General features: G+C 46.1%; 1 protein-coding gene across 6 annotated transcripts in view; it reads left to right on the plus strand.

The window, feature by feature from the left end:
• The window catches only part of sema5a (sema domain, seven thrombospondin repeats (type 1 and type 1-like), transmembrane domain (TM) and short cytoplasmic domain, (semaphorin) 5A), a 92,785-nt gene that overhangs the window by 12,794 nt on the left and 52,131 nt on the right, over window positions 1-27,860 (plus strand). For all 6 annotated transcript variants that reach the window (XM_040167027.2, XM_040167025.2, XM_078096557.1 and 3 more), the window contains exons 2-4: window positions 13,655-13,872; window positions 20,532-20,631; window positions 22,642-22,687. In XM_040167027.2, coding sequence (XP_040022961.2) covers window positions 13,725-13,872; window positions 20,532-20,631; window positions 22,642-22,687 — 294 coding nt within the window. In that variant the 5' untranslated portion in view covers window positions 13,655-13,724. The remainder of the gene's footprint in view (window positions 1-13,654; window positions 13,873-20,531; window positions 20,632-22,641; window positions 22,688-27,860) is intronic.

Consider the following 27,860-nt stretch of genomic DNA (forward strand, 5'->3'; position numbering starts at 1 on the left):
GCCCGGTGTTCTTTGCGACTGACCGCGGGGGGATTAACCAGGACCACAACCTGTAATCGCTATCATAATGATACAGGAAGTTATTTTCCAAACACACGCCATTCATTTGCAGGAAACGAAGGAAAGTCTTGTGCGTGACTCGAGTCTCACAGGTGACGCGTACGCCACGCTAAGGTGCATTGTGCGGAGAAGTCCACCTTTCTCCTTTTCTGTCTGCAGCAGTACGAGGCAGAACCTAAACATTGAAGGAAAAATGAATATATTGGAGTTTAAACGTGGTGGTATGATCTTTGATGTTAAGCCATCAAAGGCCTCATGGAGCTCGGTTCAGAGGGGCAGCTCTGGAGCTGTACCGTATTTAGCCGTGAGCTTAAATTAGACCTGTCACGTCTATAGACACGCGCCTCACCGGCTTGTGTGTCCTTTCATCTCCGCTAGGTTGGTGTAGCCGTTCCGGCTGATTAGATGGTATTGTGTTTGTTCCCAGGTGGCATTTTGGGCGGGGTTGTGGCAGCATGTATGTAGTAAAAAACTGGGAAAAAAAGCAAAGAAAGATGGCGGGTTTATGTCGCTTTGAGTAACTAATGTGTGTGTTAGTTGTTAGGGATTTAAGCAGTAGAGCACACCTAGTGGTTGAAGTTATAATACATTTAGCGATGTTTAGTGTTGGAATTGTAGTTTGTGTGTTATTAGATATTAGTTATTACATTAGCTTGTTAGATTGCAATATGAATGAAAGACAATTTATAGTAATTTAAGTCATATCATTTCTGTACACTGTAACATCCTGCCACAAAATAACATTGAGACCTGGAGACGAATGCTGAATTTGTCTTGGATTTCTCCCAATTTTCTCCCCAAAGAGTTTTTTTGGGGAGTTTTTCTCCTGTCAGGTTGTGAATGAGAAAAGATGTACGACAGATATTCTGATTTTTCCCCCCTGGGAGATTAGAAGAGCTGAGCTGGAGAAGGAGCAGCCAGAAGCCTCCTGTGAACCAATATTGATGGTCATATGAGACCAGGCGACTTCTCTATTTCGCGAAATAATAATATACCATTCATACTTTATTTCACTTTAACTGTATTGCTTATTACTTCTACTAGTTATTAAATTCTTTATCATTTTTTAACTCAAGCCAGTTGACTCTTCATGACTTCTCGTCTCATTTGGGGCGAAACGGTAACCGTAATATTCCTTGATCGGAGGTTCAGAACTTCAGCCCGCACCTGCCTCATTAAGTTAGGAGAGGAGCCGGCAGCATTGGAGAGTTAATACCGGCCCAAATACAGACTATGAAGGATCACTTTTATCCCCGAAACCTTGGAGTTTCCCCCCACAAAACTCATTAAATACCAACATGAAGCCTTAAGCCGCTCATTTAAAGACACACACACAGACACACACCTGCCCACTGCATACCTGCTCTGCTGACAATCGCATTCTTGTAGCAATCATAGAGCTTCCACACCTTGTTCTTGGATAATTCCATCTTTGCTGCTTCACCCGGACCAATATTTTTTTTAAATGCATTCTGCACCTTTGTGACATGTTGCAATTTGCAGGCTTTTTGAGTCACTTCGATACACGACTCGTCCCAACGTTGAACTAACCCCTCGCCGACTGTGACCGACAGGATGTATTTTCTCCCTCTTTGACGCCTTCCATCCTTGTCGCTCTCTCAGTTTTTTGAAGGAAGTGATGACACATTATCAGAGGGATTTCTGTTTGTTACATGGCTCATTCAAGTCAATTAGAGGAAACTTGTTTTTGTGTTGCCTTTGATTTGGGGACCAATGTTTGTCGTGTGGGGTCTTAAGAGGCTTCAGTGTTGCTTCACAGCTATGACAGAGAAGAGACTTGGCTGCCCGTACGTGTGCGTGTGTGTGTGTGTGTGCGTTTGTGTAGGTGTGTGTCTGTGCATGCTCTTATGAAAGCTGTTTTTCCTATTTAGGCACAGGAGGAGCATCCTGTGCGATTAGCTCCTACTGGTAGACTGCTAGACTTGTGTATGCGTGTGTTTGTGTCTTTACTTGTGCACACCTGTAACACCCGTGTATTTACATTCCCTCCGCCCCTAATCTAATGTTGCACTCTGATGATCTAGTAGCTGTCGGAGGTGATTAACTGTGCAGGTCCCGCTTTCTGTCTGAAGTCGCGTGCTTTCAGAGGAGTGTCATTGATCAGAGAAGGAGGCCGCGTGGAAACATTACAGTGAGACCTGATTAGTGAGGGTGCAGCGTGACGCGCCGAGGGATCAGCATCAATAACGTCACCGGCAGAAAATCAGCTTTGAGTTTTTCTTGATGTCTCCCCTCCCGTCCTTGACGGGATCTTAAGTGCACCACTTCTCTGATTCTGTTTAAATATTACGACCTACTGACGCCCCCCCCCCCGTTTTCTATCACCACGAGCACCTTCCTGCCTCATCAAGACCACTGTGTCTCTTTCTGTCGAAGTGTCTCTCTTATTTACTTGCTTCTCTTGACCTTTCAGTTGGCATTCACGGAAATAACCTACCTGCACAAAGGGCTTTGTCACAGGGGCTAATGAGCAGAAAGGGAAGGACAACCTGATCATTAAGCCTTTGGACCTATGCATGAAGATTATGGCTCCCTTTCATGTGGGAGAGAGGATGTCGGGGGATTTTATTGGTGTGGTCTTAAGTCTGAGAGTCCTTGATTGACACTTGAGACTTTTAACAGCAACATTGCTGGAAAAATCTTTTAGAAATTGTCGATTTCAATTCAAATAGTGTGTCTGTGTGTGCGTTTAGAGAGAGAGAGAGACACAACTGAAGGGCACAGATGTGTGCGTGCTTGTGTTGTGCAAGCGGCCTTGTGTTTTTAACGATGTTTGCGCGGGCGACGGGTTCGCAAAGCCGCCGCGGCTTAGTTGTTGCCTCGGCGTGCAACTTTTAAATAGTAGGTGGGAATACCCGGATTACCTCTGGGTATCTGCACATTGTTTTAAGCTTACAGCAGCACAATAGCTTTTGGGGGTGGAAATGAGAGTTTTTAATGACATCAAGATTAATGTGTTATTTTTAAACAAAACAAAACTGAAGAACGCTGAAGCCACGAGGCGGTTTGTGCTGCGTACTGCGGCGGTAATGATGAATAAAATGCGCGGTTTGGATTGAGGTTTTGTGGGCTATCTGTGGGCACACAGTCAAAGCAGACCACGGCCGTGAAGCAGCCCCCCGTTACGATGCACGTCTACCCATCTATTAATATTTGTGATTGTTGCCCCTGCGTCTCCTCGCTTTTGGCAGTTTTACCCCTCAGAGAGTGTGTTGCAAGATGCGTTCGCTGTTGTGCTTCTTCAAAAACAGCCCGGCTGCTCTCCTGGGGAATACAGGATGGATCACGCAGAAGGAAATGCAATTACCGCTTCCCAGCTGAATCTTAATCACTGAGCCCTGATGTTAAAAGTTAGCCTCTTTTAATGCGCTGCATTTCAAAGACACAGCACAAATCATTTGATTTACTCGCCCCCATCTTCACAGGGTGTTAATAAGCTTATTAGCCAGCAATTTTTGATGTGAGCATAGCATGACCTCCAGAGGAGCCAGTGACTTTATTCAAATAGGATCTCTAAAGATACACCAGTGAAATGATTATATTCAGAGCGAATGAGTTTCTCTAAAATTCGAAGAATTATGAATGCAGAATCAATGCGTTTCATATAAAGCGTTTCAACTAATAAAGTCGTCTCCTGGACTCCAACCGGGAACGAAATGCCCAATTAAAGCCTTTCCCCTCAGGCCCTGCTCCCGCAGAAGTGAGGCGGTAGAAGTAGGATCCCTGAACCGAACCACCCCGAATTAGTTTTTTTGCCGTTTCGTTGCCATAACAGGTCCAGAGACACGTCGCCCGGGGCTGAGGTGTGCAGGCCGGATCTGAGACGGGACCTCAAGGTCTCGGGTTCCTCTATTTTTGAGGAGGCCTCACTCTCAGAGTGGACTATCCCATTCAGCTCTCGCTGGAAACTCAATCCTTTTTCATGCTCCTCACCGGCACAAGGAAGAAAGAAAGAAAGAGGCAGACAGACAGAAGGAAGCGTTGGAAAGCGAGACAGAGGGGAGACGCTTCATCCCACACACGTTGGCTCGGTATGTTCGCGATCGCATCGGATGCCCGAGGGCTCCGTCTGCGACTCCGCTCCTTCTGTTGTTCCAGTTAACCCTTGGGAGACATGTTCGGAGGGGGGGGGGGGGGGGGGGGGGGGCGGAGACTCGGGGCGGGCACGCACGCGAACAAATGAGGAGCGCCTCTGCAGCTTCCTCCCTGGTGTTAAGGCAGCTGCTGTTAACCAAACCCATCGCTCCCTCTCATTAAATCTGTAACTTTCTGCTGTTGTGTCTGTCTCTGGCGTTAACGGGGGCAAATTACCAACAGAGTCCAGGCACTCAGACACACACACACACACACACACACATACACACAAAGACACTCACACCCGCTCACACACGCGTAATTAATTGGTTCCAGTGGAGCCGAGAGCTAATTTACTATCCCTCCCGCCACATTTCTTCAGATACTGCAAGACGAGTCATCCAGAGGCGGCTTCCTTGAGGCCCCCTCCCCATCTGTAGGTCCTTTACGTCCTTTACGTATTAAGTTATCTGCTGGATGTTTTTGTTTTCTTTTTGCCACAGAGGTGGTTTTTGTTGTTGTTTTTCAGGCATATCTTTACTGCGCTATAGGGTTTGCCAGCCTGTCATACTTGTTATCTTGGTTATGTTGAACATGTGGAAAGACTGAGTGCAGTTCACGGTCTCCCTTTGGGTTTGACCCATTGGGACTTACGATGGGCCAGATTTGAAAGGAAAAAGATTCGGCCCTATAGTTCGACAACTTCCAACCAAGTAGCAAAAGCAGAAATCCACTCGTTTTGTGAATATAAAGACAGGTAATATCGTCACTGACCTAATTTCTCTATAAAGTATAATCCACTGTTAAAATGGGCAAAAATGAAGTTAGCGTTAGATAATTCCTCCTTTGCATATTGTAATATAAAATGTTCTTAAAACACGTAATCAGCGTGGAAAAACGACACGGCGGAGTTCATCTGTTCCCCCTTTCCCCCCCTGTGGTGTCCTGCAATATCGTTAAAGGTTATTAGACTCTGAGCTACACGTCACCACGTCACTACCACTCGCACTGTACTGTCAAACCCTTCGCCTCTGCTGCAGAACACCCAGCAGCAGTGCACACTTTGTACAATTACAGCAAATAGAACCAAAGAGACTAACCCCCCCCCCTGCCCCTTGCATCGGAATCCATCCGTATGTGATTTCATCCGTCATTCCCCCAGTCATATCCTGTCACCGCTAAAGTCGGTGTGATTGATTATCATATTAGTAATGAGATGATTCAAAAGTGCAAGTTTCTGCGCCAAGCGCCCCCCACCCCCTTCACGCCCACTCTAAATAAAAAAAGTCTCCCTTCGCTGATTTCCCATTCTGAAACCGAATGAGAGGAACGTACCCTTGGATGAATGTCATTTTCTTTTCATTTACAGTCTGGTTAGTTTGCATTTCGTGCTCGCGTGCGGCGCCTCCCCGCCCTTTTTTCGAGATGACAGATCTACGAGGTCGGTCATGTAAGTCGGTCGTCACTCTTGATATTTGCAGAGCAGCGGGTGCAATCACTTTGCTCCTTCGCCCCGGAGGTGCAGGTGTGTCTGTGCGGAGGGCACGTCGGCGCACGCGGCTGTAATACCATGAGGGTCTCATTTTGCAAATACGCGTTGGCCGAGCTTGTAATTGGAGCTTTACAAACGTCGCCGTCACACGTGCTGCCACGACGAGTTCCATCGTTTCGTCTCTTCCGGTGTTCTGGCCATCCCGGGAAACCGCTGCCTCGACCAGACGTCGGGCGACGCCGCTGCTAATAGAGCAAAGGCCCTGAAGTGCAGGACGTCTTTGATGCCAATGCAGCTTAAACATCGAGAAAAATGGCCCGATCCTTCCAAACCGCCATCGGTTGGATCATCTCCAGGGTGGAAAAGAATCTGTTCTTGTGCTCGCAAATCAGTCGAAGGGATTTCAGGGGGGGGGGGGGGGGGTTGTGTTTATTCTTCTGCGCTAGCAGTTAAGCCAAAGCCATCGATCACATTAGCATTGAAGACGTACCCCAAGACTCTGTAGGAGGGAGCTGGTAGCAACCTAACATTTGCTTTTCTGCCAGGCTCGTTTTTTTTTTAGTGCACGTGGATGTGGAAATACTCAACTCTTCCCGAGATTGTTCTTTTGGGACAGAGGGACAAAGTCTCGGCATCTTCTCCGACATTTAAGCCTCCGCACAGCTGCCAGGTTGTTGTGACAATTTGCTCCGTGTGAACAGCGCTGTCGCTTGAAGGGGGCCCCGGCCTGCGTGTTAGGAGGTGGGGGGTAGAGGGGGGCCCTCGCCTCAGCAGGCGATCGGTGCGTGCGTCCTCCACAGGATTTCTTCACAAGTTCTCACTGCGCTGAGTCTCTGGTAAACCGAGGGTCTCGGGGTGCGGTGCTTGTCCACGGATCCCGGTGAAGCTGATGCTTTTGTTCATCTGTCTGCGCGGCATGTGGCCCTTTTTCAATTTTTGTGTCAGGCTTTTTTCTTTGTTCTCAACAGTTACCAGGCAACCGGCACTCGATAGTTACCGGTTCTCCACCAAAAAAAAGTGTTCCACTAATTGTTTTTTTTTTTGCTATTAAAATTAATGATCTACTAAATTTATTATTTAAGTCTGAAGATATTTTAAAATATTCTTATTTTTTAGATGAAATGGGACACTATGTAGTATGATTTTACTCTAATTTAAATGCATATGCAATAATATGCTTTACTCAAAGAATAGAAAGACTTTGCACCGTGGGAGGTGAACAAAGAAACTTTAAATGATCCCAAAATGTTTTCTTATATTTTGTTGTTTTAGGTTTCTCGTTAACCATGTGCTGTAAAATGAGACGTGAAGAGCTTAATTACGACACATAAAAGCTTTACCTTGACCCAACTGTTTTAAAAAGCCACGCTCTTTGTTCAAGGGCCTTTCCTGCTGAAAGCTCTGCGAAGGTTTCATGTCACAGGTCATTTTTATTTACAGCACCTCAAGCTTTCACGGAGTCAGCAGAAGCGGGCGACGTCACGCTGCTGATCTAGTGCCTGGCGAGGGGCTCTTGCACACACACACACACACACACACACACACACACAGATGTTTATCTCTTTCCAGGCGTGATGTCACTTTGTACGCTATATTGCGTGTTGTTGTTGAGGCCCTATCGTGTTGTGCGGGAACGCAGACCACGTTCAGGCGGGTGGTAACGCATCAGCATAAGTGCTGGAGGGTATAAGCGAAGTAAAAATAACAGCTCTGGAGAGTTTGGGTGGAACTTAGGAAGAAATTGCTAGTTGTCTTTCCCAACAAGTCAGCAGAGTGTCAGTGTGCACATCCGTGTGTGTCTGTGTGCGGAATGTCTGTGATATATACGGTAGGGCCGCTCACAGAAACCTGTTTCACTGTGTTTTTCAGCACGAACCAAAAATTTTAAAAAACAAAATACCAGAGAGGTGTTTGCAACCATTAATCAAATACACAGGGTGATGACATTTCAGCTGAATTAGCTTTTTTTAATGTTGATTGTGGTATCTGTGACATTTCGGTGCGAGAGGCGAGAGAAGCTCTCTGCTGTTCTGCCCCAGCGCCTTTGTTTCATCAGCTCCATCACGTCTCCGCATATACACCCGAAACCGAAAACAAGTCGCACCTCTGCTTTCCAAATCATCTGCAGCGATGACAAACTAAACAACGGATCGCACGCTGGGAGCATCATTCCGACTCGGGGAAACTGATCCACTGTTTGTTTGATTTAATGTTGGTTTCGATAGAGAGCTGTTTGTGGAACATATTGGATTCATTGTCAGATTATATGCAGGCAGAAATGGAGCAGAAAATGCTTCTGCATTTCTTGGTCACAAAGGCGAGTTTCCACTGGGCTTTGAAGTTGAACCCGTCTGAGGTTCTACATAAGTTAACATATGTACGGAAACTCAGCTTCAAGTTGCTCTAAAGCTGAGAGGCGGCACTCATCTTCGGTGAAAACAAAAATATTTCTTTAGTGTTCCCGAATTACATTTGTCTTCAGAACACCATGATGATACACGAACACAGAATCGCAATCGAAGACAATAAGCAGCTACCGGCGACATCACGCTCACACACAGACGCAATCAGAGTGACCAACTGGAGCCAAATGCAGAGAAATATTGGGTCAAAGTGAGGAAGCTCAAGTGTGAAATGCATTCTGGGCTGGAGAGGAAACTGAGAGCTTTCTACTCGGGCGCATGTGTGTGCGTGTGTGTGTGTGTGTGTGTGCGTGTGCGTGTGTTTCACAGACAGAGAGAGAGAACGAATGTGAGGATGTTAAGGACTGAAGAGATAAAATGCACATGTGCACATTTGATTTTGCGCTTCAACAGCAACACTGTGCATCGCAGATAAGCTTTCGAAAAAAACAAACAAGCCATCTGATCCAAATGCGCTTTTCAATCCCACTCTTGGTGAGACACAAGCATTTCTTCGCGGGGAATTAACCTGCGACCCCCCCCCAACACCCCCCCGATCCCGGGGTCGTGAGGCGGAACGGGCCCCTGCTGTGTGGGAATGAGCCCTTGATGGCGATACCGTCGCTCCGTCAGTGTCTCGGTCATCCTCCAGCGGACCGAAAGCATAAATAGTGAGGGGGGGGGGGGGGGGGGGGGTCAACGACAGGTGGAAACAGAAGAGGGAAACGATGGAGGGAATCCGAGGAAAATGCTCACGGCAGCTGGAACAGAAGAGAAGTCACTGGACCACCTGGTCCGTTAGTCGTGTCGTGTTTTTGAGCGTCGGTCGATCGCTCATTCGAGGGCCGCCAGCAGCCTCTCCGTCACTCTTGTCAGATCGTTTGTCCCTCAGTGCGATTGACTGACAGTCATCTACTTGTTGGTTTCTCGGGCCAGTTGAACTTCATAGCCATCTTTCTTCTCTTTTATCCATCCATAACTTCAATCATAAACTAATCGGCTGTCAGTCTCGGCCAGACGGAGAGGCGGCATAAAAGAGCAAACATCTCATTTCTCTGTGTGCTTTGGGATTTTGGCCTCTTGTGTTTTGGACAAGAACACCAATTGGAAGACAAAGACTCGGAACAACAAACAAAAAGCGGCGGCAGCTCGTTTGATAGACGAAGTGACAAACAGGCAAACACCCGGGCAATAACACCCAAACACACGCACGCGGCGACACGAAGCTTCGTGTTTATGTGCTCTGGGTCCAAAGCAAAGTCTGGCTTGATTTCTTTTAATGATGTGGCCTGTCTGAGAGAGAGAGGGAGAACCAACCCTCCCCTCACTGTTTGGACAGATGGATCATCACTGCACCACTCACGTTTGACAAACACGCTTGTACGTGAGCCCGTGCGCGTACGCGTCGTGTGTGCGTGCGTGTGCGTGCCTGTGCACGTACGTGTCAGCGTGACGGGTCCAAAGCCGGCGTTGATTACACGGCGTGTTCATTATATATGGTGTAATTCGACCATCATGAAGTCCCCTTCAGACAAAATCAATAGCGGTGTTAATATGATCCTCTCTCCGCTCGTTACTGCGGGGAGACTTCAATTGATTAGTTAGCTGACACTTCAACTTCCACAATGCAAAGATGCATTAGGTTGTGTGTGTGTGTGTGTGTGTGTGTGTGTAACACTGTCTATACGCAGGTCGATGCACTGTTATATAATGTCATTAACTATGCAGCAGCATAGCTGTTGGTTGTTCAATCCATTGTCCAGCTCAAATGCTTTTTTTTTTTTAACTGCAGGTTATTCTGCGTCTACTTTTGTGTGTGTTGGACGTGTATTATGCAGTCTTTAAATGTGTTTTTTAATGGGGACCTTACACCACCGCAGTTAAACCAGCTGCACAGTGGTTCAGTGGATTAGCTTTGGCGTAAATAGAAGAGATATTGAAATACGAATGAATCACCTTTTTATGGATGTTTTATGGATGTGGCTGCAAATATTGAGGAAGATTAATCCGTCATTCGTTCATTAGTTGTTTTTTAATTTCTGAAACTCATAAAACATTTATACTTGACAGGTTCGGCGGTTGATGAACTTGTAGATCATCGGCAGGGACATTTACTCACAGGAGGCGGACGTTTGTGCGAGACCACAAATCATTGTGGATCTCACACCGTTTTTAACGGCCGTTATGCAAGAAGGACCGTTAAGGGCGATTGTCTTTTATTTGCGGTAGTTATCTTGCTACCTTATGGAGCCACGTTGTTATTTTTTCACAAACTAGGATCTTCTTTCCAGCCTTCACCTGTTGGCGGGAGCAAACCGCCGGCTGCACAACACTAATCCCCTTTTCTGCGGTTGTGATACCAGGCTGAGGACCAGGAATCTTGGCTACGAAACATACTTTTGATTCAGAAATACTGACATTGGTTTGCAGAAACCAAAAATGCAAAAACTAATCTGCGCTAACTAATCCTGCCGTCTGGGCTGTAATTAGAGAAGCAGTGTAATGGATCGCTTCAGGAGGCAAATTAGGAAAAAACAAGATTTTCTTTGAAACAGTTGAGGGTTATCATCAAGACTTTAAAAGATATTACACTTTGTTTGCACAGAACAATTAAGATTCAAACATTTTAACCTGATATCTATGACTTGTGATGTTTTGTCTGTCTTGTATTAGTGAATAGTTCTATGAGTCGAATGAATAACTGATGCCTACAGGTGAGACAGTCTCAGGTGTCACCGTCACGGGCAAAACAAAACAAGGGTATTAAAGCGTGCACTTTAGACAATGGAGTTGTGTTGCAGCTCATCTCGGTCCGTGTCTCCTCTTCTTCCTGGGAGGAATAAATGTATTGTGCAGCCTCATCTGTTCTCCACATGCATTTCAAATGACAACATTGTTTGCAGCATGTATCATTTTTTTAGTACGGCTCTGGTTCCCTCTGCTAAGTGCCTGGAATGCGCCGGTGTGTTATGTGTGTTATCCATCACTGGGTGTGCCAGGCGGTTCTCAGCGTGTACGTGTGTGTCTGAATGCACAGGCCCTGTATGTGTGTCTTTGTGTAGAGAGAAGTAGAAGCAGGAGGGAGAGGGTGGGGAGGATGCAGTGGTGGAGACCTACTAATGCCCTGGAGATGATTTAGAGTTTAGACCACCAAACGAGCAGAGAAAGGCTGGTTCAGTTTTCTCCCTCAGGACCAGTCGTTGGCGTGTGGTGAAGTAAAGACAAACTAAGATCCACCTGAGATCGCTTCAGGGGGAATGAAACAATCTAATGTTTTTTTTATTTATTAAATCGAGCTGCAGCTGTCTGTCTCTGCTGCGGTTACTTAAAAGTCATGATGCAAATGCATGTGTGGGCATAAATCAGGTCTTTAAAGTGGCATATGCATATTTCTTTTAATTTATGGCTCATGAATATTCACAGTATTTTAGATTTCATAGATCTTAATTGTTTCACCATTGGGCAGTTCATTGGAATGCAGGAATGGGAGTAAGATTCATTGAATCCAGATGTTGAAGGGGAGGCAAAAACAACCAGGGGTTTTCTTTCATTTTAAGTCTGATATTAAATATTCAACAAAATTGGATTCCTCTTCTTTTTGAATGTTTATTTGTTGGTGAAGTATAGGTGTATTAACACTAGTTTTGTCGTTTTGTTTTTGTTGTCAAATGTCAGAGCACCTTTTTATTATTAAATGAAACTACTTCACGCGGGAAAGGAAAAACATCCCGTGAATCAGTAAAACCAGGAGAAAGCATGTTGCAGCCAAATGTTGTTCTTGCAAAAGAGTTTAAAAGTGAGCTCCAATGCCAGTGTGGAACTTTGCGCAGGTGTTGTGTGTATGTACCTGCGGTGCAGACACATACGTAGAGTACTTTTACCAAAACCATGCCCACGCGACTGTAAAAACAGCAATAATCTCATTTCCTACGTCAAGAGACTGAATTAAAAAGGAGTAATGTCCCAGGTTCAGACTACCTGACATGCTCACTTTCTCTTGCAACGGGTAAAATGGCTTTTTCGGAGAAGGGAATGAGTCAGACTGTCAAGGAAACTAGCAGACAAAGAAAAGTGACGTCCACAAACGACAGGTTGACTAAAGCAAAAGCAGCCAGAGAGCGCTGAAGCTGCCGCGTGAAAGGGAGAGAGAGGGAGAGAGGGAGATCTGTCGCTGACTTTCTCCCGCCGTGGATGACAGGTGCTTTGCATTGCTCGGCGGGTGACGCCAAAATCACACCTCCTCGCCGCCCCGCGCCTTTTGTACGCCGGACTTTGAGCGAATTCCGTGTCGCCCCCCCACCGTGAGGTCATGGATCCCGTCCGCGCACACTGAAGGCAGAATGAACTTTCCCTTCGAGGGGGGAACGGGAAATGAAACCGCCACACCTCACAGCATGAGGGTTTTCATGTGGGAATAGTAGCGAGGTGCCGTACTGTAGCCACCGAGGGCCGCTCATGCTTCAGAGGCGCGTGGAGACTTTGTTCTCAGGCGAGCAAAAAGTTTCCCCACCGTTGTCCTTTTCTGGCTCGGGTTCAATTTAGTCTTTAATCTTCACATAACACATTGCCATGACAAACAGGTTATTCATAGTTTTTTAGCAACCCATTGTCACTTAAAACCAACACTCTTGGATCGCAGCAGATGAAAACCCTGTTTCATAAGATGCTGTTTGACTGCTGAATAATATGTTTCTGTTATGAGCACCAAAGCAAAGCAAAGGCTGCTGCTCTTTACAGCAGCGATCCTCAGTTACTCGACTCACTCCACCACACACAGCCTGGTGATGGAGGGCGGAGGGGGGGGGGGGGAGGGGGGGGGTCTTCGGCGCTCGGTATGAATCATTCCTGGTAATAGCATCACATAAATGATTAACAAGTAATGATGTCGGCGGTCTAGAACACTCATCAGTTCACCCCCACACAGAAAAGAAATCAGGAACAATTGATTTGTGGAAACTGCTTTGTTGTTCTCGCAGGGAATGACTTTTCTGGGAAACACAAAACCGCAGTAAGCATTATATAATAATCACATCCAGCAATTTGAGTGCTTATTAGTGAAAACAAACAAATCAGATTTAAAGCAGCTAAGTGACCCACACAGAGTGCTGTGCACGGCGGCTCCCTGCAAACATCCTTCACACGTTCACACAAACAGACTCTTTGACAATGACAAACCCGCACACAGCTGCTGCACTTTTACACTCAAACAAAGCTCCTGTGCAGTGGAGACACAGACGCGCACAGAGGGCCCGTCGTTTCGGTGACTTCAGCACACACGTCAGGTGTTCGCGGTAACGCAGGGGCCCGTCTGATGATTCATGCGTCTGAGTGTCAGAGGTGTGAAGCACACAGGCTGGTTTCACTCAGCGAGACTCCTCAACACTTTTTAACCCCAATCAGTCACACGTTCTCCCTCTTTACACCTCTCTCCCTCGCTCCCCTTTATTCACAATTTATTTTGCAGGCGTCTCGTCTCCTGCGGTGAATCCGATGCGCTCGTGGCGAATCGCTTTTGCCGCATCAAGCTTTTCAGTGCTTTGATTAAAACTAATGTGAAATAAGGCTCTGATTAAACCCCGAAATCCGGCTCTTTCTGTCCTTTCAGGTGTGTCTCTCCAATGCTCTTGGCCCTTGAGGCCTGAGGAAAAGTGAGCCTGACCCAAGGCCTCCCCCCCATGGGACGACCCGTTACCCAGCATGCACTGCTGCTGCTGCAGTGCATGCTGGTCCTGTGGCCCGCAGGCGTGGCCAGTAGGAGAGGGCCGGTGCTGCTGCCCGAATCTCCCTGTTATAAGACGGAGCACCCGCTCGTCCCACATTCAGGTAAACACGCACAGACTCCCGGGGGACGCCATAATTATGTGCGCTGTATGTAATTAAGCTGTTATAATTGTCTCCCTGCCTCCGTTCTTTCGATCCAACCTTCATGGCATTCTTTCCTCCATAGAAATCTCTCTTTTTACCTTCACAAGGTTAAGATGTCTGAACAGCTCGATGGGACTTTTTCCTTTTGCTAGGAGACAAATACATTGAAGACCACATAAAGGAAAAGGAGAGCAGCGTAAACATGTGTATTATTTTTTTAGTATCCACTAGTTGGTATTTAGCTGTGGAGTTTTTTTGTCTTTTATCGCTGACACAAAACAAGATATTTACTTAAATGCTGCTTGTGTTTTTTCCACAGCTTTACTTTACAACGTTACACGCTAGTTCGCTCAACCAAATGAATCTAAATCACCTCATCTACCACCCGACAAATCGCTCTTACTTACAATCTCTTAAACGCTCCCCTTCCTTTCCCCCGCCCAGGTCATTCGGACAGATTTCATGAATGCTGCTATTCAAAGCAATGACTGTGATTTTCAAACCACTTAACGTCGGCTTACTTTGCAAACTAACGACGTCCGATGCCTCCCGTTGCTTGTTGCTCCTTCCCCCGACACACAAAGCAGACACAGCCCTCCTCGTATGGCTTCACTCTGCAGTTTTTAGGCACAGTGTTTTTCCGCATTAGATTTATCGTCCTCGCCCTTTATCTTTTATTGCTACCGAACAAACTAAACTGTAATGAAATGATGTCAAACTCAGTCAAGAGAAAGTGTCAAAGGCAATCGATGCGGTTCTGTCGGCCCTGTGCGAAGGAGCACGACGTCGTCAAGCTGTTTTTCGGCCCAGCGACGTCCCAGTCAGATAATCGCATAAGGTTCCGTCAAAAATAGGAACGAAGTAGGAGACCAAGGTCGCTGTGTTTGTGTGTGTGTGTGTGTGTCCACAAAACCTCAGGCGCGCCTCATCAGATGGCGCGCCCCTCAGACACAACCTTTGTGGAGGTGGCACTACCCCCCCTCTCCCCCGCCGCCGCCAATCCAGTGCAATGATGATGATGACTAACTGCCCAGCTAACATAATACGCCCGTGCCTGGTGCTTTCGGCGCGAGGGTCGGCTGCGGTTGGCGCGTTTGTGTTCTCTAATATACAAGAATGGCCCATTAAGCTCCTGTGGCTTAATGCTTTGGTTGAAATATAGGAGCGTTAATGAAAAAGGCGGTTGACATTTCAGTAGGTAATCAGACATGGTTCACTGAGACAAAGATAACTGGAGGAGAGAACAGAAAGGGAGGGGAACCCTTCACCGTGTGTGGGCCAGTGGCTGAATGATCAGCTGTGATGATGCAGAGGTCTCCTACCCCAACAATAGTATTGTAAAAGCTAAAGTTGGTAAAGAACATAGCTTCTTTTGTCCGACGAAGCCACGTGGGGAAACGAGAGGCAGGGAACTCCGAGTCCCACAGAGCTGCAATTAGTTAGTTCAGAAAATACACTTGCATGCAAGCACATGCACATGTCAGTTTCATTGGCTAAAAGTTCAGCCAAGCTACTGAGCTCGTGAGCTCGTTGCCCCGGTTTCAGAGGTCTCGAGCTCTGCAGACTTTGCAGAGTTTGTTTTCTTTTTTTTAATGAAGGGACAAATAACAAAAAGTTTCCCTTATGATGCTGGTTTTTATCTGTATGCTTTTTTAAAACTTACATTCCAATCCTATTTACTCTGAACTAAGTTAATAAGCAGCCGCTGCTACGTCGTACCCATGGTCTCATGAAAACAGTCATTCGTCTTGGCCCTCGCAGTTATATTCATGGATATTTATGGCCTGATGATAGTCTTTGTGCACTTCAGACACATCTCATTGTTCTCTGTCGTATAGTATACACACTGCCAAATTACAGTTCTTGCTTTGTCCGAATGAACGCAAAAAGAAAAGCTTTGAGTCATAGCAGAATATGCACACGCACACACACACGCACGCATATGTACACACATAAACAAAGAGTGTGTGAGGACAGAGTAACCTCTCATTATACCTATTATGCTTCTTCTTGGTGTGTCATTGTGCGCCGTGTAATGCAGTGTAATCCCAGGTTGTAGAGCGAGGCGGCCACGCTTCTTCTCCAGCCAAGTTGGGAGGACTACAAACACACATTTTCCCCCTGTGCACCACAACAGCGCAACACGTCTGCACTTTTCCGCTTGGAGCATTATAGCTGGGATGGAAAGTCGATTGAGGAAATAGTTAGAATAATTTTGCTTAATTTAGGTTAGACTACTTGCTGTGGACAGTGTCAATCGTCTTGCCAGGTAACCTCGTCATTCCTTCAAAAGGAAACAGATTTTGTGGCAGTTTGTGGCACAAGACAAATTTGACAACATCACGTTGAACCCACATATTTTTATAATTTTTCCTGACATTGTAGAAGTCAAACAATTACTTGAAAGAAAAGCATAATTGAACTACAGTTAAAATAATCCACTCTGGCATGTGGTGGGAACACAGTCTTTTTATATGCACGGTCGGGCCGATAGTAAAGGAGCCGCTTTTATTTTGTAGTTCTTGGACCTGGTTGTTTGTTCACCTTTCTGTTTCAACGCAATGATTCGATAGTTCTAAAAATAAAATGCTTTTTGAGGCTGTGACCAGAGGTGCCGAGGTCGCTGAGCCTCTGATGAGCGCGTTCTGGTGACAGCATTTCTTCCCCTGTGTGATTGTGGCCTGTCTGTGGAAGGGTGTGCCTCACATGGGTTGTGTGAGGCACACAACGGTGGTTTTTCTGACTCGGCTGACAGACTTTGCTACTGCAGTAGAGTGGATGCTATGGCCCTAAAAAAACACTTTCTGCTTATACAAGTGTAGGTCAGGAAGAAAGTAAACTGTACAGCTCGGTAGTTACGTTCAGAAAGTTTGCACAAAAATGCAGCTTCCTTTTTGTGAGAGGTTTGAATATATACCTTCAACGGGAGCTCCAACATGTCATTTAGCAAATTATTTTAGAAAGGGTTTTTGAAAGACTATCCCTTCAGTCTTGGCTGAGACATTTTTCTTGGTGAAGGTCCTTCTGACCCAACATTTGTACTGCTGTAGTACAAATCTCATGGCCCCTGAGATGCTGTATTAATAAAGTGTTGTCCTGGATAAAGGCTTAAAGGCTTTTAAAGGTTATAAACCGCGATGTAAACGGAAGGCCACGTCTCTGAGGAGTGTTTCACTTGTTTTACACCCAAAGACCGAGCTCAGCTTTTATCATGCCTGGATGGCTAACGCATGGTTACAGAGACGGGAGGGTAAGCAGGTACATCAACAAAATGGCCTCATAGCGTTCATAAACACAACAGGCTACAACTAGTTTTAAAGATTTTTTTAATTGGTCATTCGGGGGAGATTATTTTAAATGAAAAGCCCCCCAAGGTCTTATTAACATCAATCACAAGACATTAAGACTGCTTGATTTTAGCCTGAGGTCAGCTATGTTCCAGACATGTTTTATTTCAACGGATCACAGGCTGTCGATTTGCATGAAGCAGTTTTTTTTAAGTGTCCTGAAGAGCTCTGGTCATCTTCTTAAAACGTTGTCTTTTTCTCCCGAGACCTCGAAAACCAAACAACACCTAAATACACACTGAGATTTAAATATTTTATTGCACGCTTATTAGTGGTTTCACGGTGGTTTGCTGTGCATGATTTACTCGCTGTCCCGGGGCCGCAGCACTGCCCCAATTATAAAGCGTGCTTGTTTTTTCTTTGTTTGAAATAATACGAAGGGCACAGCAGCACGGGAAGGTCTTAACTCGCCCTGCCTTTTGCTTTTGGGCTTTCGTCAAACTGAGCAGGTGCGTCTGTTTGTTTTTCGACCCGCTCGGCCAAATCGTTTCCTCCAATCAACTTGACACAATAGGTCACTCCTCCGACCCGCCCCCCACCGCGCCGGCGCTGCGTTTAACTCCTCCACTCCTCCGCACAGAAAAACCATTCATGTTTCAGAATTGGTTCCACGTGTTGCCATTGTTTGCCGGCCTGAAGACGCTGATGCCGGGGTGTAAACATTTACACATCCTGTCATTCGGTCTTTGCGTCAACCGGCCCGCGACACGGCGTGTGGAAGGGAGGACGGGGTGTGTGTGTGTGTGTGTGTGTGTGTGTGTCTGACTGTGTTTGTTGTTGTTATGTTGGCTCAGAGCTCTGGCTTCTGTCTTCTTTTCCAACCCAGTCTGTCTGTGTGTGTGTGTGTGTGTGTGTGTGTGTGTGTGTGTGTGTGTGTGTGTGTGTGTGTGTGTGTGTGTGTGTGTGTGTGTGTGTGTGTGTGTGTGTGTGTGTGTGTGTGCGATTATTTCTCAGAGGAGTCCAATCCCCTGATTCAACTAGCATGGCTGTGATGTGATTAAGTTATCACATGCATTCGTGTAGTGGGTATAGAGCTGTGTAACATGCAAAGCAGGCCTGACATTTCGGCAGTGAGATTGGAGGTGGGATTTGTTTTTTTAGTGATAATTAATAGCCGCAGGTCGTCGTAATGTGTTTGTTTTCTATTGGATTAAAAAGAAGGTTTTATTTCGTGGGATCATTAAAACCTCCCCGGGTGCCGCTACACTATAAACTACCATTATAGCCCGTCTAAAAACAAATATATATTACAAGTTAGAGTTCACATAATAAGTCTCACCGGTAAAGCAAATCAAATACCCTGCGTAGATGCGTAGAGTTTTAAAAAAGAAAAGAAAAAGTGTGCCACAATATTATATCCACATGTAGTAAACCCAAACCATAAGCTGCTAAACCCCCAAGAGGCTGACTTAGTGAAGCTATGCGTATTTAGTTGCACGGCTCCGGGGGGGAGGAGGGGGGGGATGGGAGGGGGAGTCCGTGCTGGTTTATGAATGGTCCTTGGCCCATGAATCCTTTCAATTGTTGTTCCGTTCAATTACAACCTTTTTTCCCTTTTCCATACCACAAAAATAACCTCTCTTCTTTGCTTCTGTCTCGCACCCAGACTCTCGCACACTCCATCACCCCGTTAGCTACCCTCCCCTGGTGAGTCAGGGAGATTTATGGGGAGACGCTGGATTCGTCAAGCGGCGTCTCCCCCCCCCCCGCCACTGCTACATTTGTATGCCAGAGATCCTCTGGATGGTGTGAAAAACAAGCTCAGCGGAGCCAAACGATTGGCACATCCCAAACTGTGTGTCTCCCTCCAGAATAAGCTGTGCAGCAGCCATTAACCAAAAAATGAAATATTTTGGGGGGTGAAGTTGGTCCCGATCTCCCACATATTTATTCCAGCTCTGCAGATGAAAATGTATCGGCGCTACAAAAACCAGACGTCGGACGTCGTGAGGCTCTTTCCGCTGGCGGATCCCTTGTACCCGTCACTGAGGACTTGAAAGAGAACAGGGGAGCTTTTCTTTGCACACAGCGGTGCTGTCACGCAGCAGACGGCGTTGCTTTGTTAGGAGACCAGGTATTTGGTCCCGCAACGTGAGCTGGAGGAGGCAGATGCTCTTCGGAGGCCCCCAGTTTTTTCTTCTTTTGTTTGTCTTCGTTCTGAATCGCCAAGAAATCCTCCGTTTGTCACAGAAAAGCCCAGAAGTATTTGTGTTTGATGCAGTCGAGGCAGAGCGTACTTTCATTTGAAATGGCAGGTGTGCGTGAAGAGGCGGATAATGTGTTGATAGATTCAAACTGTCATCTCCCTCTGTACCGGCCCTCGACGGAGAGCTCCTTGGTAAATTTAAAAAGTCCCTTTGAATGTTGTAGTCTGCAAATAAATTGGAAATGAAGTGATGAATGTTTTTTACAGTGAATGCACTGTAGCAACCACTACTGGAAATGATGCACGAGTTCTCTCACCTCCCTCAAAGCTACTCATTTCAAGCTATCCTGAATGTTTTTTGGAAACCAAAATCCGTCTACTACTGTCGGGTTAAGTTATTACGACTTGCAGATTTACTACGTGATGGGGTACAACACGACGCTGTCATGACCGACTAAACCTATCGGGTAACCAGGCGGTAGACAGGCCGGCCTCATCGCTCGGCAACCATATGGGGCCTGCGCTTCGATTGGTCACGGGTTAATGGGATGGGCGCCATGAACACAGGCGTGCTGTGGATAAGATGTCAGTGTCTGTCAGAGATGTCTCTCTCTCTCTAGATACATGTGTGTGTGTGTGTGTGTGTGTGTGTGTGTGTGTGTGTGTGTGTGTGTGTGTGTGTGTGTGTGTGTGTATTAACATACCAAGGTCGACTCTTGGAAAAACTCAGACCATCAGAGGTCGTCATCTCTTATCCGTCGTGTACATTTACATGAAAGCGGTCAGTCAACTGTAGTTGTGGTTAACAGTAATCCGAGGACTGCCCGTTTAGTCTTAATAAGCTGGATTTCAGTATTTTGAACATAATTTATGGATGGAGGTGTGAGGTTTGTTTTTGCAAGGCTGAGAAGCACTAATGTAAGAGTCCTTTGATCCGTGAAAATGTGCTTTTTATATAAATGGATTTTTTTCTACCAATAGCACCTCCAAGAGGTTTTGTTATTCATTCAATCTCCTTTACATTTTTTTTTTCAGAGGCCATATTTGTGTCACGGCTGACATAAAAAATAGTAATTGCGCTATGCTAACCTTTGTTATCCCGTGTCCTGTGATGTTGTTGGCAGAGATGGAGCCGTGGATCTTCAGGTTCAAGGCAGAGGGCACGGTGGATTACTCACAGCTGACCTTCGACCCTGGCCAGAATGAACTGATCGTCGGTGCCAGGTAACCAAAACCCGAGCGTGTTTTTTTTCACCTTTTGCTTTTTCTCCTCCTTTTTGTTTTTTGTGTCTCTCTGTCTTTCCTCCCGTCTCTTTCATTTATTCTCTGTTGTTTTTTTTGTCTGTTCTTGATCAGTGATGATCAGTCAGTAATTGGTTTCTGTTGTTGGCTTTGGAGTTTCCAAGTCCGTTTTCCCAGCCAAGTGTGTGTGTGTGTGTGTGTGCGTGTGTGTGTGTGTGCATTCACACTATGTGAGTCCCTGGCTGACTCTGGATGAAGTGCGGTCTGCACTTCTCTTAATGGCTGGCTTGTCAGTAGAGACAAACACTCACCACAATGTGAACAAGAGACAACAAGAGAGCCAGCAGGAAGGTGAGCAGCAAAACAAACAGATTCAAAGTGAGCCCAGGGAATTTACTAATGCATCCTTGGAACTTACGTGGAAAAAGCTAATCAAGAAGAGAGTGTGTACGTGTAGATGGATGAAGATTAAAAGTCGAGGAGGCGAGTGGATTCTCACTTTAACTGCTGACGAAATTGTTTGCTGCTAATCTTTTCTTCTTTAGCTACAATTCTCCCGGTTCTATCAGCACATTATATTTGCAGCACAAAAAAAAAAGAAAAAGAAAATCTAATCTAATCAGAGATTAGATTTGATTCTCTTGCCGACTCAACCACCAACTGTGAAAGGTGTTGTGCCGGGATGGAAGGCTGCGGGCTAGATTACGAGTATGAGTGATAATGGAAGGAAAGAGAGATCGATGCGAATATCAATACAGTAAAACGGGGGGGGGGGGGGGCTGAGACCTGGCTGATAGACACTCATCGGGCGATTGATGGATCTCCATGAAAGTGTTGTATGAAGGTCTTGAAGGTATGGAATTAGTTTTCTATTTCATTAAAAAAAACTATTATTTAAACATTATTTTAAAACAATGGCTGATATAAAGACACGTCATGGGTTGTTGTTCAAGCTATTCCAAGATATCCGCCCGCCAAATAGTTTTTAAGCACTGCAAAGAGAACAAGCTGTCAGGGCGAATTGCGATGAATTTACCAAATGTTAAAGATTATTTTCGTTTGCTTGCATGGAAGTCTCAAAGGGGGAAGGAAGTCACAATAAATAATGCTTATAGTCCAAAATTGTCAGGTTTCGTACGGCATCATTCTGTTGATGATGCATAATGTTTTGGGGGACAGCCTGAGACATCATTATTAGTCGGTACGCTGAATGTTCTTCCTGAGGGGGCATTAATGAGAACCTAAAGTTTCTTGAGAAGTTATGAATGCCAGTGAAAGTTTTTTGTTGGTACAAATGCAAAAGGCTTTCAGGCAAAGCACGATACAGAGCTCACAACCAGGGTTGATTTTTTTATTTATTTGTCTGTTTTTCATACATACACAACTCCCGTAGGGCACTCTGTCAAACCTTTTAGCACTCCTTCATCCGGTCTTCTTTGCGTTCTAATAGTTGAATCCAGCCATCCACCGCATTTGGCCCTTCTGAGAACCCTGATTCATCTCCTCCAGCTTCTTATGCCACCAGTGAAAAGATCACTTTGACTTTTGAGGGGGGAAAACTGAACAGGAACTAGACCAATGTTAGACATAAAGTGTGTTTTGAGGGCTTGGTATGGGGTTATGGGTTAGAAATAATACTTTAAAATGTGACAGTTCAGTCCTGAAATTCAGGCTCTGCTGCAGCAATTTAGATCATATTCCAAACTGTCCCTCATGCCCCCCCCCCCACCCCCCCCAGACCCTCCCTGAATTTCAATTCTAAGCAGTTTAAGTCTGTACGCTCTATTTTTGGAGGTGGAAATCCCTTGGTACTGGTGACACTGGGTAGCAGGTTGAAATCAAAGGAGCCATGAGACATAACAATCACAAAAAGCTGTGCAGAGCTTCGGCGTGGAGTAGAGAACCTGCATTAATCCAAACATCCTGCTTTCTTTGAAGTAAATGGCTCCATCAAACTCACACACGCTCATTTTTTTTTTCTTTTCTTCACAGAAATCACCTCTTCAGGCTCAATCTGGAAGACCTGACACTGATTCAGGTGAGTGCTAATTCGCTCCGTCTCCCTGGTTCTCACCCGACCCGACGCGACGAATATTCCGAGTGACAACACGCGCGTGTGTGTGTGTGTGTTTGCCCTGCGTCTGCTCTCACGCGGTCACACGCCGGCGCAGGCACCCGCCCGCCCGCCTCCGACCCGCTGCCGCCGGCTGCCACGACTTTGAAGCCGTTACGGTAAAATGGTTTAGCGCTTCACATGTCACAACAACTTCCCATCCAGGGGAGTGACAGTGGGTCGGGCCGACTGTGGGGTGGATACACAGAGTGATGTTATGAGGTTTAGACAACATAAATGCCGTGCGTGGTTTAAGTCCAGTTTACAACAGCACATGGCACTTTGCACATGGCACATGGCGCTATACGTTTCCTCATTTTCCAGGGCGTCTTGTTGCAGGTTCTTTTAACATTTTGGTTAAACTCTCCTGCTGTAAAATCAAATGGTCTGAAATATAAAGCAGAAATGGAAGATTAACAAGTTCAGGGAAAGAGCTCTGCTTACAAATTTGCACAAAAAAGACCTAAATTATTATTTTCCCCCCTTCTGCATCCTCTAATTTTTCTTCCTTTTTACCCGCATTGGCCCACATCCCCACTGTAGTGCCACGCATTTTATTACCCGCTGAGTTACCACGCAGACATTGACAGATGTAGGGGTTGTACTGCTCGATGGGAGAAACCCAGTCTGCTTCCATGCTTTTGACAACTCGCGGTGTTTGCCATTTACACATTACAACCATGAGGAGAGGAGACAAAGAGTATAGGATGGAACAGAAGGAGGACTGGAGGGGATGGAAATCCGCCTGTAAAGGGAAAATGAGAAAAACGTTCGGGACCAAATAAGAGTGAATTTCGTGAAGGAGTGGAGGTTCAAGAGACACAAAGGAATCGGGGAGCAGCGACACAGCACACAGACAGAGGGAAGCAACCCGCGATGATTCACGCAGTCTTTTGTGGCCCGCTCAATGGGTCACAAATGCTTTTTAAACATGCTCCGTGCCGTCCGCGCGCACCAATCATCCCTCCTCCCTCACTTCATCTTGCGCTCGGCTGGCGCCGCAGAATCGCAGAGGAGATTCCGCCGACCCAATCAAGCCTTCATCGCCAAGACATCTTCTCTTAAGAGAGTAGCAACCAGTAATCCCTGCCGAGCCTCTGGCGCCTATTTAACGTGACCTGCGCCCCCGTGTCTGCTTTGCATTTGATTGGACCGCGGCTGCAGAGTCAAGGGGGAAGGCTAAGTTCTTCTATTCACCTCCATCTGAAATCCTCCTGTCTCTTTCCTGCTTCTTCATCCCGGCATTAAACGGGAGAGCGATTGCACCGAGATTCGGTTGCCTCCGTGGCCGGATACAAAAGACTTGAATGAATTTTCCCCCTTTTTGCACCTATTGCCCCACTCACATTACACGCTTTGCCTATTGATCACATAAATTGGCGAGGGACAATGGTGCAGAGCGTCAGAGGGAACAAAGGAAGTTTGAGCGCGGCCGTTAGTAGCCCGGCGGATTTTTCTTTTGGTTGCAATGAGAGTTGCATGAGGTGTTTTTAAAAAAAAATTCCTTCCTTCCTCCCTTCCCTGCAGACGGCAAACAAGCTAAAAGCTACACCTACGCTTTCCTTTGTCATTTCACCCCAACCCCAAGCATCAGGCGTGTCAGATAATGCCCACTGGCGGCGATTTGTTCTCAGCATGGCTGGCAGGGTACAGAGGGAGGCTGTGTAGGCTTAGAGTCCGTGTAATACAAACCCACCCTTTAACAGCTAAAGAGGTGGATATCATTACCATGATCGATGACGTGCACAGCTCATCTTGTATGTGCATTCCTGAAAGATTTATGAAATCAACAGTCAAGGACCGATCCCACCCACTTTTCTTGCCCTTGGCTGCCTTTTAGGATGAGTTGTGTTCAAGCATTGTGCAAGGCAGACAATAAACTCTGGATGCTTGGTCGGCTTATCGTAGTGTTATGGAAGGTTTAGAGTGTGATGACACTTAGCGTGGTGGCTAAACACTGCCGGTGTAACCTGCTCTATTGCACATATTGAGTTTGGACTCACGGATCGATAAGCCTGAGCCCGGCAACCCTAATCTCTGCAGTAAATGCCCTCCTCGCTTGAAAGTAATACAAAGTGAACAAGAACACCAGATGTAGGAGAGAGTGAGGGAACTTTGTTGGTGGAGTTGGAAAATAGTTGATGTGAGGCCATATCAGAACTTTTCCGATTCGACGGCTAGCCCTCAATTTTTCTTCGTTAGTGAATCTTAGTGGGAAAAATATGAGTCCCTTCTGAAAGAACCTGTTTACATAACAGGAAGACATTTTGAGCATCACATAAATATATGCAAACTGAATGGCAAGTGTGAAGAATCAGACCTTGAAACGTACACTAAGCAATCGCCTTGACCTTGATCGGAGTTAATATATGGTACTTAAAGTGCGTGAAGAGGCCTTCCTCTCCTTCTCAACCTCAACCGTCCTCCTTACAGATCAGGACCAAAAGCTGGTTAATGGTCTTCTCGCTCTCCTTTTAAACTGGTGCAGCTGAAGCGGAGGAAAAAGACCTTTAAAGCCAACTCGGCCAAAGACAAAGCAACTAAAACACAAACCATACAGCGCAATTTCCTCCCTCCAACTACAGGTGAATCACGTGTCATAGCTCCCATCTGATCTGGATCCTCCCCGTCATCCCCATTGTCCACCTCCCACTGCCTGCTGCAGAGAGCGCACAAACACCGATGAACTCTGCATCAGCAGTGTGTTTAGTTCCCCATTGTGCTTCCGGGGCTGATGAATCACCGAACGCGGATCTGACGGTACACCTCGTTTCCGTCTGCCCAAGTGTTCCTTAAGTAACGTCTTTTGACGTCGTTGAGTATCTTAATGCAGTCACCCCCGGTTACCTGCTTTTAGTCACATCTTTATACTTCCACGCCTGGTATGGTGTACCTGGTTTTACAACTGGCTAAACACATTTCATTCTGGTCTTGAAAGCCAAAGTATCTCATTTGCAGGCACAGTAGGAGCTTGTTAAATTCACAAAGATCCGCTGCAGCGGTGCTAATGTAAGAAGACATTAAATAAGGAAGATGTTAGAATCCAATATAAGCGTGCTGTTTGCGTGCTAAATGAACCAGGAGTTTCAACAGAAACACCGTGGCACAGCGTTAGGCAATAAGCACTAGGATGAGGAGGATCAGTGGCATTGTTTACTATTCCATAACGCACCTGAGGAGAAAAATAGTGGATATTCGTTCAGGCCCCTCACAAAAAAAAGAAGTGTCCAAAACAGCTCCTTTTGGCAACAGTCAATGAATGGTGTTTGGTGCATGTTGTCCCTCCATTTGACTTCACCTCGTATGGTGTCGGTGCGACGGAGGCTTCAGTCACACGTGTCGTATTTCATGCTTCCTGCAATCTTACTTCAACAGGGGGACAATTAGAGCAGATAATCGGGGCTTAGAGAACCTGTTACTGGAAGCATTGCTAATTCAATTACCAGACCCAGTAACTGTGCCATTCACATGCATTGGGGTGAAACGCCACCACGGGGGGATTGGAGATGCAAATACCAGCACATTCAGTTGATATCAAGCAAGTAGTGGGAGGCCTGTGCACGGGGGGGGTCATTATAAATCACACTTATCTTTTTTGCGACGCAGATGCGCAGACCTGCACATCCGCTGAGACGTGACAGAAAGACCAATGTCACGCGTAAATCTTTCAGCCGCTTACATCAGCAGACATCAGTGTGAATAGTACAGGGAATAATATTGTGCCAGCACGTCAAAAGGCAATATCTGCCGTTCTTAAAACAGATTAGGTTTTCCCCCGGCAGGATCGGTCCAGCTCTCGCTCTCCACTCGCTGTCCCCTTGTGTTGAGGCGCACAGCCAGTGGTTTTCGTGGAACTGGACAGCTGTCAGCGGCGAGCGTGTTCGCCGGACCCCGTTAGTACAAAAATGCATTCAGCGATGATGTCTGGAAAACAGTTCTGTTTTACAATTCAACTCCTCACTGCCTCCTCTGTGCCTCTGACTGTTTCACTCGGCCCACACTGTCTCCGTTGTTCTGCCTCTGTTTCGTCTTTGTTGTGTGTGTTTCCCCCCCCGTTATTTTCCTTGTTTTTTTTCCTGTCTTCTGCTCTGTCTGCGTTCTCTGCCTGCCCACACTCCCTCCCCTTGTATCCGTCCTGAACGCACCTCGACCACAATGGTGCCTTCAGTGTGTGAGCGGCGAATGCTTGGTCAGTGGGCGTCACTCCAAACTATGGCGCTCCAAGGAACCCGGCGTTGTGACACAGACAGCGGCCTGCTGGGTCCATCTCCTCCACCCTGACCAAACCGTCTCACTCTTGGTACTACGTCAGTAGCTGTGTGGCCTGATCATGGTGACGGTGGGTTTATTCGGAGAGAAGTAACCCGCTGGTTAGTGGGCTCACACCAAATGTTTCACGTTCAAGTCTAGGCTTGTTTATAATTTTATATTTGGTGATTTCAATGTGGTGTCTTTGAGTACTATGAAAGGCAACATTATTGTCATTACAGCGTTTTTACGACCATCTATGTTTTGGTCTGTTTTTTACTCTGGCTGTTGTCAGTTGTTCACAAATCTTTACATTTTATATACTGCGTGATACTGAGTGAGCAATTTTATCATGCATAATAAAATGGAAAAAACAGTTGCAATAAACCATAATTATCCCCTTTAAGTTGTATAGCTCTTCCTTTTCCTCATGGTTGCTCCTCTCCCGAGAGGATAACCATGCTCAAGTTGGTACTATTCAGTTTTATTATTTTCTTACCGGTGACAAAGGCACAAAAACAGTCTTTGTAATGCAGCTTTCTTTCACAAAGCCAATCATTATTTAACGAGCGGATTTGTTCGAGACATATTCGTCTTCAGCGCAGCGGCCGAACAAAACCATGTTAATGAGATTTTAATGTTTCTTAATGGCACCGGCACATGTGATTCTGTTCTTTAGTTTGGACCATTTGATGCAGGCCGGTGAGATAGAGGCTTCTCGTGGTCAATCACATCGCCATATTCCCACTTACAGACCTACAGAACTCACCCTTTTCAGCCTTCAGGTTGATTTCTTAAAGACGAGATGAAATGAATCATTTCAACCCTTGTATTAAACACATTTCCTCTC

Source organism: Gasterosteus aculeatus, chromosome 21 (assembly GCF_964276395.1).
Source record: "Gasterosteus aculeatus chromosome 21, fGasAcu3.hap1.1, whole genome shotgun sequence".
Taxonomy (NCBI): domain Eukaryota; kingdom Metazoa; phylum Chordata; class Actinopteri; order Perciformes; family Gasterosteidae; genus Gasterosteus; species Gasterosteus aculeatus.